The sequence below is a fragment of the Metarhizium album genome, assembly GCF_000804445.1.
Source record: "Metarhizium album ARSEF 1941 chromosome Unknown scaffold_17, whole genome shotgun sequence".
Lineage (NCBI taxonomy): Eukaryota > Fungi > Ascomycota > Sordariomycetes > Hypocreales > Clavicipitaceae > Metarhizium > Metarhizium album.
This window is the reverse complement of record NW_024467591.1, coordinates 468,220-480,074: the sequence shown is the minus strand read 5'-3', so window position 1 is coordinate 480,074 and position 11,855 is coordinate 468,220. Positions and strand designations below refer to the sequence as shown.

Genomic DNA, 11,855 nt, shown 5'->3' with positions numbered 1-11,855 from the left:
GCTATAAGCTAGTAGTAAGAAAGTTAAATAAACTTACTTAAAATTAATATAATAATAAATATTTAAGAAAATTAAGAGAATAAACTTAGTAATTATTACTAGTTAATATAAAAGAAAGAAGAATACTATAATATAGTAGCTACTAACTTAAATAATATATAATATATTTAATAAGTTAAAAGAGAGAAAAAAAAAGAAAGAAAATTATAAAAGTTAGTAAAGCTTTTTTAAACTTTTTATTAAGTAGTTATAGCTACTTACTAGCTATTAATATTAAAAAAAGCTATATACTATAGAAGTTATCTACTAAATAGCTTTATAAAGTAGTATTATAACTACTTTATTATAACTAAATATAGCTATAGTTAATAAGAGAAATTTTATTAAAAACTTAATACTTATTTAAGTAATTAAAAGTATATAAAGTATATTTAACTTTAATTTACTTTAATATAATAGTATAGTAGCTACTAAATTAGCTATAAAGTAGTAGCTAGTAACTATATATATATAAAAAAAGAGGAGTTTATACTAAGAGAAGAAGAGGTTTAGAGATTAATATAGTTATTTTTACTAACTTAGCTATCTATAGAGTTGCAGCAAGTGCTCTATGTAATCCCTTTGTCTACTCTGCTAGGAACCCTGATCCTAACAAGAAATCAGGATCGGCCTCAGGGGCGTCGGGTTCTGCCACGAAGAGGTAGGGCTGTAGTGAGGGTCGTAAAATAGGTGAATATTTTAAACAATGCAAGCAGTACTACAAGAATATTGACTGTCGATGAAAACTGAATTTGTATTCCCATCTATTCTTTCTGCTATTTTATGGAGTATCATTATCACGCGGCGACTCGTCCCCATTTAGTTGTGAGACTGCTGGCATGTCATGTATTGCAATACTCCATTACGCAGCCTAGGTCACTCTAACACTAGTCAAAATGAAGAATGGTGTACAAATTTGTCTACAATCTTCTGTATCTCACCCTTCCCTCCTCAACTAATCGTTTTAGATTCCTGCCGATTTCTTGGATCTGGGCGACAGCATCCAGTATTCTACTGGGAACTAGTGATTCGTGAGCGTTGCTATGTGCAGGGAAGTATTTCAGGCCGGTATCTTGTGTATCAACTCCACACCAGCCAGTTCTACCTTGAATGGCCAATCTTGATGATGCAACATGTGGAATGGACCTTGCCGCGTCTTCGAGAGGGGCTTTCATTGGAAGCAAGTTGACTACTTACCACGCAACCGAGGGATCTCATCATCAGTTTGGAGGGCTTGAGGGTAAGTTGGAAGCCGAAAGAAACATTATATAGTTACCCCCCTAGGTACTCAACTGCCCAGGTAGGTATGTAGCAATATGCACGTCGCACTGGGCTTTGCAGCTTTTCTTGTTGGATCTTACCAGACATATAAGAAGCCCCAGCGACGGCAGTTTGTGAAGCTAAGCTTTGCCGTGGAAATCCTAGCACCAGCATTAAGCTTCGTGTCGACTACGTTCTCAACTCCGTGCGCGTCGTCCGAGGGCGCAAGACATCACGTGATCACGAGAGGCGGTCGCGCGACCGCTGGCTTTGCGAGCCCCACAGCAGATCCAACTGACCATCAACAAGAAGTGCAAGCGCGTGCAATCAGACATGCGAGGCCAACCTCACAGCGAGGGCGAGCCAGCTGCATCCCGCGGTCCAAAAAGCACAATGTCGAGTAGACTGCGAGCGACTGCGCCATCCAGCTCCCCAAGACCGCAAGCTCGGTCAAGGGTGAGTTTCCACAGCTCTGCGCGACCAGACCATTAACCCGGTTAGACGTTGCCCTTTTGAACAAGACTAACACTCAATCCTCAGATAGCCTCATTTAGGGCGACTCAACCATCATACAATCTCATAAACGGCGCGGAGTCCAATGCCCGACCATCGTCCAGACAGAGCCAGGCGGCCGATATCGTGCGTCCTGGTTCACGAGATAGCTCGAAAGAAAACATGGCACCCCCAGACGCAGACGAGTACGAAAAATATCGCAAAGAAATAGAAGCGCTCAAGGCAGAAATCGGAACTTTGCAATACCGCATGCAAACGGCCGAGCAGGAGAAGGACATTGCCATATCTCAGCAGGCTAATAAATTGGAACAAGCTCGACGACGCGAGCAGGAGGAGTTGCAGCAGAGGCAGATTGCGGAAGCAGAAAAGGACAAAGCTGCCGAATTGGTGAGCTCCATCAAGGCAGAGATGGAAGAGTTGCGCGAGCGATCGCAATCCCATGTCTCAGCTCTGGAGCGCAAAGCTCGCGAGGCACAGGGAGAGGCTCGTTTGCTGCAAGAACAGCTAGAGGAGTTGTCCACGGCCAAGGGAGATTCAGCAAGAATTGCGGATAGGAAGATGAACGACATGCAGATGCAGATAACTGCTCTCCAGACTTCCATTCAAGAGTTGGAACAGGAAAGTCATTCTAGAGAGGAGAATATTCAGCAAGCTCACTCTATCGTCGCGGAGAAGGACCTTCAGATTGCTAAACTGGAGGCAGACGTTCTCCGATTGAAAGCGCAAAGCGGGGATGCAGAAACCATGGAAATCATCAAGAGGGAACTGTCCGAACAAGTTCACCACACAAGGGCGCTGGAAGCCGCCAACCGCGATCAGTTGAGCGAGCTGAAACATCTGAGGACCGTAAATAGGGCTGTAGAAGTTGTGGAAGAGGAAAAGAGATCACTACAGCGTAAGCTGGAGTCCGCGGAGGCTCTGGAGACGGAGCTGGCAGAGGCTAGGCTACATCGACAGCGGTTGGAAGACGAGCGTCTCGCCTGGGCATCGTATCTGAAGAATTCTTCCGGTACAGGCGATGACGAGTTCGAGTCCCCTGAAGAAATGGCCAGAGCGTTGATGGAAGAACGCCTGACAGCAGCTTCCTATGTGGAACAGTTGGGAGCTGTGCGGGCAGAAGCAAGCGCTCATGAAAACTCGATTCACCTATTGAAAGAGGAGGTAGCGCGGCTGAAGGGCCTTTTGGAGAACGCAGAGGCATCTACTGGCATGCTCTCCACAGACAAGGCGCGCCAGCGTATCGACCGACAACGCATCCTAGCACTTAAAGAAGTCGAGTATTTGCGGGCGCAAGTCAAGACCCTGGACGACGAGGATCAAACCATGCAGCCCGAGAGATACGACGAAACACGAGTCGCGCGGATTCAAGAACTAGAAAACCTCGTTGATCAATACAAGGCGGAAGTCCAGAGTCTTCATAATGACCTGTCATCTACGGAACAAGCTGCCGCAACCGCAACCTCAGCTTCGCATCCTTCATCAGGAACTAAACGTTTTCGATCTGGAGATGACGATGCGCAGGAGCAGATTGGCCAGCTGACACGCAAGAATAGGAAACTTCAAGAAGATATCACTGGGTTACAAACACAGGTCACCATGTTGGAAAAAGACCTCGCTACAAACAAGGAACAACTGGCCGCCGCAAAGGAGCGCAGTTCGATAAGAGTCTTGTCCTTGAGGTCAAACCCCACCTCGGACTATGAAGCCATCAAGCGCAGTACCCTGGAGGCACTCAAAAACGAGAACTCGGACCTGTTGTTACAACTTCGATCCAAGCATCCCAACCCGGCGGCAGCCGTCATTCCAACATCAGTCCTTGGTGCTATGGAGAGGGAGATTGCCGCAGCCAAGGCCGAGACGGCCTCTGCCCAAAAATCAGCGAGAAGATTAAAGGAAGTTTGGGCCTCCAAGTCCCAAGAATTCAAAGAAGCCATTTTCTCTACTTTGGGATGGACCGTCACGTTTATCCCCAATGGTAAGATGAGGGTTGAAAGCACCTTTTTCCCATCGCAGACCGATGAGCATGAGAACTCAATCGTCTTTGACGGCGAGAGGGGAACGATGAAGGTCGGCGGCGGTCCCAAGAGTCCATTTGCCAGACGAATAGGCGATCAAATAGGATTTTGGGTTCGGGAGAAAGGCTGCATCCCTGGATTTCTGGCTGCGCTAACGTTGGAATTCTACGAAGAGCATACAAGGGCATCACGGAGTTGAAGAAAGTTGAAACACCATTTTGGAACAACGAATGAATGACTCTGAAAGAACCAAGCGGTGTGTGGCGCGACTCGGTTGACGGTCAGTTTACATTGTACACTTGCACTGGAGTTTATAGGCGACGTATATTGGCCATCTCGGCGTACGCTTGTTGCACTGGAAGCAACGCCAGTTGAGATGAAGGGCGATTTGGATCGAATCTGTACACTAGGCGTCAAATAAATCCTCGTGGGAGGGAGGGCACGTTGATCGTCCGTCGTCGGTTGCCACTTCACAAGTTCCAACCACCAACGCTTAGTCATGCTGCGCCTCGGCACGACGACGCCCCCTCTGGTCTCCCATCTGAGATGTCAACACTATAACCGATCTCCAAGCCGCTTGTGACACGAGCGACGAAAAATCCTGAACTGCTGCAATTTGGGTTGTCACAACGACTCACAATCTGGAATCGGTTCGCGAATGCAAGGAAGTTGATTTCTCTCGCCCCAAAATGGGATTCGCAACCACCCCTTCCCTACAAGCCACCGCCTCGCCTGCCCTCCAAGCGGCATGGGACAAACACTACACGCACAACTCATCAACGAGACACCCTGTCTTCTTCACGGAAAGATTACGCAGATCGCCTGCTTCGCTGGGTCCATGGACAGGAGGGACGAACAGCCCTGTCGCGCACGGGTACGTGTATCAGGAGGTTCAGAAGGATAGCACAAACAGCCCCAAATTGTGATGAGGTTCAAGAGAGGTCATGGATGGCAAGCACGATATGCGCAAATTTCACGGAGTCAAGACGTGCTTTTGGCAGCAGTGGACACTGTGCGGATGGCAGGTTGGAGTGGTGTTTGCCGCGGCTGTGCCAACGCGACAACAAGCGTTTGGGTGACCTGGCGTCTATCTAGTCGTTGGATGCGGGACACGGGTACATCTGGCGCCCGCTGCATTCGCGGTGCCAGGAATTTTAATCTACAACATGTCAAAGGACAACGCTTTATTGCGAGCCAAGAAGAGTCTGGAGTGTGCGGCGCAGTCCGTAGGTGAATGAAGGGGTATTTCAAGACTCGATAAGCTAGGCGACCACTCGTGAAGAAAGTCGCACCTTCACCCGCGACCCGATAGTATACAAGTGACTGTGTGCAGTACCGCGCAATAGGATCCAGGTGGTGTCATACTCTCTCGCTCCTAACCAACCCAAGGCTCCGTAGGATATCCAGAGACATTAAAAAAGGAAAAAGCAACAACACAGACGTTGTAGGCCTGATACTGCTGCGCTAGTCTGCAGCCTCCCAGTGTCCATTGTATTTGCGCCTCATGGAGCGGCCGCCTTAACAATGCCGAATATGATCCCGAGGAGGGCACAAGCAACAACAATCAAGATGAGCGTCCACCTCTTGTTTTCCCACCACATTCGGCGGCTAAGGCCACGGCTGCGGAATCTGAAGTCCCGCGAGGTGCTGTTAAGATCGCTAGTCTTGTGAACAAGCAAGTTCAGATTCTCTCCTCGGGCCACAATGGTGTCAATATTGGCAGTCATGATCTCCGTGGCGTCGTTGATTTCACGCTTCGCATTGCTAAAGGCGTCATTTTGGCCAGCCTCAACCATCAGGTTTCTCAGCTCTACATTGAACGATCCGGCGCCGTAGTGCGGCATTTCAGGGAAGTTGCTGCTCTCGGGAAACTCTTCGAAGAAGCGCTTGCGGACCTTGTCCAGATAATCAAACGGTGCTTGCCGCAGCGAGGAACCGTTGGTGACCACGAGAAACGTAAGAGTGCCAGCGGCAGAGTCGCCTCTGTCGCTGGGCGGCGATTCGGCAATGATGTGAATGCGATGGTCCTTATAGTCATGCGTCAACTTCTGAGGGGAATCGCTGCGCTTTATCTGGGGGAGAATGGATTCGGCTAGAGACGAGGCCTGCGAGGAGGCTGGTGTCATGCATTCTGCCAAAATCGTTGTGTTGTACGCGATACATGAGCTAGATTGAAGCCCGCTACGTTAGACCTGATGCAAAAACAGAGGGGTAGTGGATGTCCGATGAAGCCTACTAGAGGAGCTGTGTGGCCGACGTAGATGAGGTCGCCATCTTGTCCTGGTTGGATTATTGCTTGTGCTGTCAATCGATATGCTGCTGCTGATCGCGGGGCCACAGGATGGCGATAAACCCCCGTGGTCAGCTGGATGAGATGTCTGCGCAAGAAGACTGTGCGATCGCAAGTCGTAGGTGCTTGAAGTCTTTGTTGGGCAAACCGACTCATGAAGCCGCCTCGAACAAGCAGCGCGACGTCATCGCGTCCTCGGCAACCGAGCGCCAGTCACGTGAGCGAGCGTTGAATCCTGGTTGCTGGTCGGGGACTCGGGGCGGGTATGAGGCAAGGAGAAAGTTTTTGATGTAACGAGTCACTGTGTATATCCCTACTACGCCGGCCACTGTCGCATTTATTCGAGCCTGTTTGATCACTCCAAATGAGATACTGACATAATGCTTGCTGCGTTACGGCGGTGGGGGACATGATTCAACTGTCCCGACAAGTAGCCTGGAGAGCCGGCAGGCTTCGTCCCAACATCCAACGTCGTGCTGTGTCGACGTCAGCGCTCGTCAAACCGGGGAGCGCAAGCAAACAAAAGACGGTGAAGAAGAAGTCACCTTCGGATAAGCGCGTCGGAAAGCCGAAGAATGAGCAAAACGTTTCTTCGAAAGTCCTTGCCCGTTCGCGCGCAAACTCAGTATGACCAATCTTCGCAAACAATCCTGCTGATCAAGTGACTGACTGGAGGCGCAATGAACAGGTCAGCCAAGGGCATGATCCAAAAAGCAGATTGAGGCTCGATGCTGGCAAGAAGCATGCTGGTCGTCATGGCGCGTTTCGATCCACCGTCCTCAATCGGCTGCAAGTTGTGCTCAACAGTCATTCAGCGTCACAGCAAACAGGGAATGGGACAGGAGACGATGAGTTGAAAAGACAGGTGACTCTTTTCATGAATGCGCTAGACGATGCATTTATACTTGCCGAAAAGAACATTACTCGTCGCGACAAGAACCCCTTATTTTGGACCTTGCGAGACGCTTTCATCACACGAGACGTCAAGGGCCTAACCAAGGAACTCAACTATTCTTTCCATTCCTTCATGGCTCGACAACGATTCACGAAAGAATTAGAAGACAATCAAAAGCGTCTGCTAGATTTCCGCTTCCCTCATGAGTGGTTTCCGGCGACGCGAACGATGCAGCGCACCATCCATGTGCACGTTGGGCCAACTAACTCTGGAAAGACTTACAACGCGCTCAAAGCCCTGGAGAACTCCAAGACGGGTGTTTATGCAGGACCACTGCGCTTGCTAGCCACCGAAGTGTACCAGAGACTCAAGGCCAAAGGCCGCCCGTGCGCCTTAATTACGGGCGAGGAGGTTCGCATACCTGAAGATACGGATCAATATTTCTCAAGCTGCACCGTGGAAATGGTCCCGTTGAATTCCAAGTTCGACGTGGCGGTTATTGATGAGATTCAGATGATTGCTGATGCTGAGCGTGGAAATGCGTGGACAACAGCAGTGTTGGGTGTACAAGCCAAGGAGGTGCATTTGTGCGGCGAGGATCGGACTGTCCCTCTTCTGCAGGCACTTTGTGCCAGCATCGGCGACAAATGTGTTGTTCATCGCTATGAACGGCTGAGCCCACTCAAGACGATGGATTCCGCCATCAAGGGCGACTACAACAAGCTAGAAAAAGGAGACGCCGTCGTCGCCTTCAGTCGGCTATCGCTTCATGCACTGAAACGAAACATTGAGACCGCGACTGGTCGAAGATGCGCCATTATCTACGGGTCGTTGCCGCCTGAAGTTCGGGTGCAACAGGCTGCTTTGTTCAACGACCCCAACAATGATTACGACTTTGTTGTCGCCAGCGATGCAATTGGCATGGGCCTGAACCTTGAAATTCGCCGAGTAGTGCTCGAATCTGTCACCAAGTTCGACGGCAGCGCAAACAGACTGCTCACCTATCCTGAAATCAAGCAAATTGGGGGTCGTGCAGGACGATATCGAACTGCACAAAGCGCCGTGGACGTGCACGCCGAAGAAGCCAGCAAGGAAAAGGTCGGCTTGGTAACAACGATGGACCAAGATGATCTTCGAAGTATTGAGCGTGCTTTTAAGAGGAAGGTCAACGACATTGAGTATGCCTGTATTCAGCCCCCAGCCGGCATCGTTGAACGGTTCGCATCTTATTTCCCACCAGACACACCCCTGTCCTTCATATTGATGCACATCAAGGCTGCTGCAAGTGTTGGGCCAAGGTATCGTTTGACTATCGGCAGAGATGTCCTGGAAATAGCCGATATTATCCAAGATTTGCCGCTTACGATTCACGATCGCCTCACGTTTTGCTACTTGCCCGTATCGTTGCGGGCCGAAGGCGCCGTGGATGTGTTGCGCGCTCTGGCACGAGTTGTGGCCAACAACTCGGCCGGTGACCTGCTGTCTATAAAAGAAATACCGCTGGAGTTTCTGGAGGTGAAGATGGAGGACTATCCTGGAGGGTCCAACAAATACCTATCGAAACTGGAGTCGTTGCATGTTGCAATCAATCAATACGTGTGGCTGTCGTATCGATATGCCGGCATGTTTGGAAGCCAAGCGCTGGCTTTCCATGTGCGACAGCTGGTCGAAGAGAAGCTCATTTCCACTCTGGATCGACTTGACTTCACAGAAGAGGAGCTGGAGCACAGGCGGAAGAGTTGGAGAAGACAGGCTCGCTCCCGCGAGAGCCGAAAAGCCATTGATGAAGCGCAGCAGGAGCAGCATGATGCTCAGGCCTCGGAATCGGCCAACAAAGACGAAGAGGTCGACAGAAGGGAGCAGCATGACCAGCAGATCGAGGTCGGATCGATGTGAAGGGTGCATTTTAATCAGAAACCAGTCGCAATGGCGTGTATAGTGCATCGTCAGACAGTGCCATGGGACGCTCTGGGTGTTGTATAACAGATGCATTTGCAGGCGCGAGGACCTTGCTTGGACAAAAGTATCATCTAGAAAACTCTCCATGTATATTAATAGCTGTTGCGTAAAGGGACAATTGCATATAAATATAGCGTGTACACTACTCTGGCTCCTGAAGGAAAACGGAGTGAAAAGGGCGAAGAGTGTTGAAGGAAAACACCAAATGTTTAGTTGCAGTACGCATGCGCTGGTTTGAGGCTTTGGTTCAGTCTAAGCTAAGAAGTACCTGAAATACTTGGAACTTAAGTACTTCACTTAGGTGGGTACATCTACTTACTTGAGTGCTTACTCAAGTTTGCAAGTACGAAGTAAAGTATGCAACTACGAAGTAAAGTAAGTACTCAAGTAAGTAGGCAGTACTCAGTATCGCGGGCTAGTCGCTCTGTACTTACTTACTTCTCTAGAACTTAAAATAAACATCCCCCGTCTCCGGTACTCCCCAGGAGCCTTGTCAAATTGTGGCGCGCTGCTAGTTGCCTTTGAGGCGGGCAAATCAGAGACTCAGCACGGAGCAGGTATTGGAACGTCCCTGCCAGCTACTGCAAGTAACTTAAGTAAGTAGTTACTGTACGTACTACGTAAGTACAATGTCCAGCTCCAGTTCCACTTCCAGACGTCAGCCGTCAAGTCTGCCTGTTGTTCTGTCTGTCATCCATTGTATGTGCTTGCGCATTTTCCTCATCTCTACTCCGTACAGAGGCGTTTGTTTGAATGATTACTCCGCACGGTCCCAGCGCTGTTCAGAGAGAGATCCGACGGCAGCCTCGTGACACGAGCTTGGCCGTGCTGCCACCGATGCTACTTCAACCTGGACCAACGCTTCTTCAACTTGCGTCGAGCATCTTGCTACCCTGATCTGATCTGCTTTGCCGTTGCGCGCTTCGTGGCCGTCTCTCTCTACCTGTCTGCTGCCGCGCCGGTTACACCCTGATCTTTGCTGCCATGTCATCCGCTACCACGCCAGCGGATCAGTTGGTCCCGTCCTCGTTGTCTGCCAACGCCATTCGATCCGCGCCGTACTCTTTTCGAGCCCCGAGCCCTCCATTCATCCATATACCCGCGCCCCAGAGATGCTCAAACTCCAAAATCGCCATGGAGCTCCGGCCTCCGTCCGAGAACATCGACCCGGATCAGCTGTCCGGCCACGATCTACAAGTCATCACAGGAAATACGGTACAAGTCGCACTGGATCCCGCTGTGGACTGGGACTATCAAGATCGTCATCGGGCGCAAGCCATCCTGGACTTTCTCCATCTCGGCCCAACCAGCGTCACGCGCGATCACGCCTTCCTGCAACGCGAAGGTATTACCATGATTCTTGTGGTGCGACCGTCGCTGCTGGCCAAAAAGAAACCGCTAAGCGTGGAAGCGGCCTCGAACAACCTGAAAATACCTGCGTATTACATACACGTGGACGGCTTGCAAGGCCTCATTCGGGAGTTTTCCGAGGCGATCAGGGTCATCAACAGTCATTTGCTGGCTGTAAATCACTCTCAGTCTAGCGGCGGCAGCAACGGCGATGGGCGAATCATTGCACCGTCTGGCAACTTTCGTCGGGGCAAAGTGTTGGTAACGTGCGAATCGGGGAACGACTGGTCAGCAGCTATTGTCGCGGCATATGTCATGTCCGTATTTCGTCAAGGCATGGTGGAGGCTTTGCAATTCATTGGACGCCAGAGATTCTGTTGCGTATTTGACGAGGATACAAAGCGCATTTTGCAATCATGGCAACAAATCCTTTTGGCAGGCTCGGCAGTTGCTCAGCATAGACGCCGTCAGCACTTGGAAGCGGTCCAACCTGAGCAGAATGGACTTTGCCCCGACGGTCCGCTGCAAAACGGTCGCGCAATGGGGACCGGCTCTTCGTCCTCAAAGAGGAGATGGGATGACATGATGGGCATGGGCGAGGATGACTGCCAAAGTTCTGGAGAAGCCCACATCGCAGACCTGGACAGATTTACAGACCGGCCCCCGTTTGCACCGTTCGCCGATGTCATGAACGGTAACTAGCAGGATGAACCAACTTGTTGAGGTTGGGTCGTGCCGACAACAATGAGGGCACCTTGATTTCTTTTTCTCTTTCTTTTGTCCATGAAACTAATGGGACGCACCGCATCAATCATAAGGTTACATTTCGAGTCAAGTAAATGACAGGCGTCCTGGGTGGCTTAAGTATGCAAAAAATACCCCGGTCACAGCGTATACATGGAGTCAAGGCACGTATTCTTCGTTAAGAACTCGAATACACGGTGGTAATTCTGTTCTGTATAAACTTGATCAACATTTACACCGATATTGATGAGAATCTCGTTTGTGATGTGTAGAGAACCCTTCGACATGGACATACATGGCAGGAACATAAGAAGATCAAGATTGATGTTCCCCGGTCGTGGCTCTGGGAAAATGAAACAGCCTCATTGTACGCGATGCTTTGTAAAGAATTGTCCTGAAACGCAATGGGGTAAAGCCGTTGTCCCCAAAGATCTGAAAATTGAGCGACAACGCGACTTGATGTCCTTTTCACCCAGCCCGGGTATGCCGTCGAGCGTAGTGGGCGTCCTGAAAAAAATACCCTTTAGCGATCTGTGTTTTGAGAGGCCAAAAAAAGACAAGATTGCACCTGTGTGATTCAGACTTGATCAATCCGCATCCAATTCCCATCCGCCGTTGATGTTTTGCGAGGGGAGACAGGGCCCGTCCTCTTTGTTCACTACGAATTCACTTTGGTGTCACGTTTGCAAACCGCAGTCGAGCAAGTGGCCCGACTTGGCGTCCTCTTTGACGTTGATCTCATGCTCTGACATTGTTCATTTCTTCGCCGCCCCAATTTCCAAGGCGTGCC

The 11,855-nt window shown here is 50.0% G+C and overlaps 3 protein-coding genes across 3 annotated transcripts; 2 read left to right on the top strand and 1 right to left on the bottom strand.

The window, feature by feature from the left end:
- Positions 1-5,329: 5,329 nt before the first annotated feature.
- MAM_06059 (Synaptobrevin) lies at positions 5,330-5,953 on the bottom strand (the record flags this gene model as incomplete). The annotated part of the gene is made up of 1 exon (XM_040824857.1): positions 5,330-5,953. The coding sequence occupies one exon, from the start codon at positions 5,951-5,953 to the stop codon at positions 5,330-5,332; it is 624 nt and encodes a 207-aa protein (XP_040677277.1).
- A 573-nt stretch (positions 5,954-6,526) lies between these two features.
- Positions 6,527-8,908, top strand: MAM_06058 (ATP-dependent RNA helicase SUV3 precursor; the record flags this gene model as incomplete). The annotated part of the gene is made up of 2 exons (XM_040824856.1): positions 6,527-6,742; positions 6,806-8,908. 2 exons carry the CDS (start codon positions 6,527-6,529, stop codon positions 8,906-8,908), a joined length of 2,319 nt encoding a protein of 772 aa, XP_040677276.1.
- A 1,047-nt stretch (positions 8,909-9,955) lies between these two features.
- On the top strand, positions 9,956-11,023 carry MAM_06057 (FMI2 protein; the record flags this gene model as incomplete). Its single annotated transcript, XM_040824855.1, has 1 exon — positions 9,956-11,023. The coding sequence occupies one exon, from the start codon at positions 9,956-9,958 to the stop codon at positions 11,021-11,023; it is 1,068 nt and encodes a 355-aa protein (XP_040677275.1).
- Between the last annotated feature and the right edge of the window lie 832 nt (positions 11,024-11,855).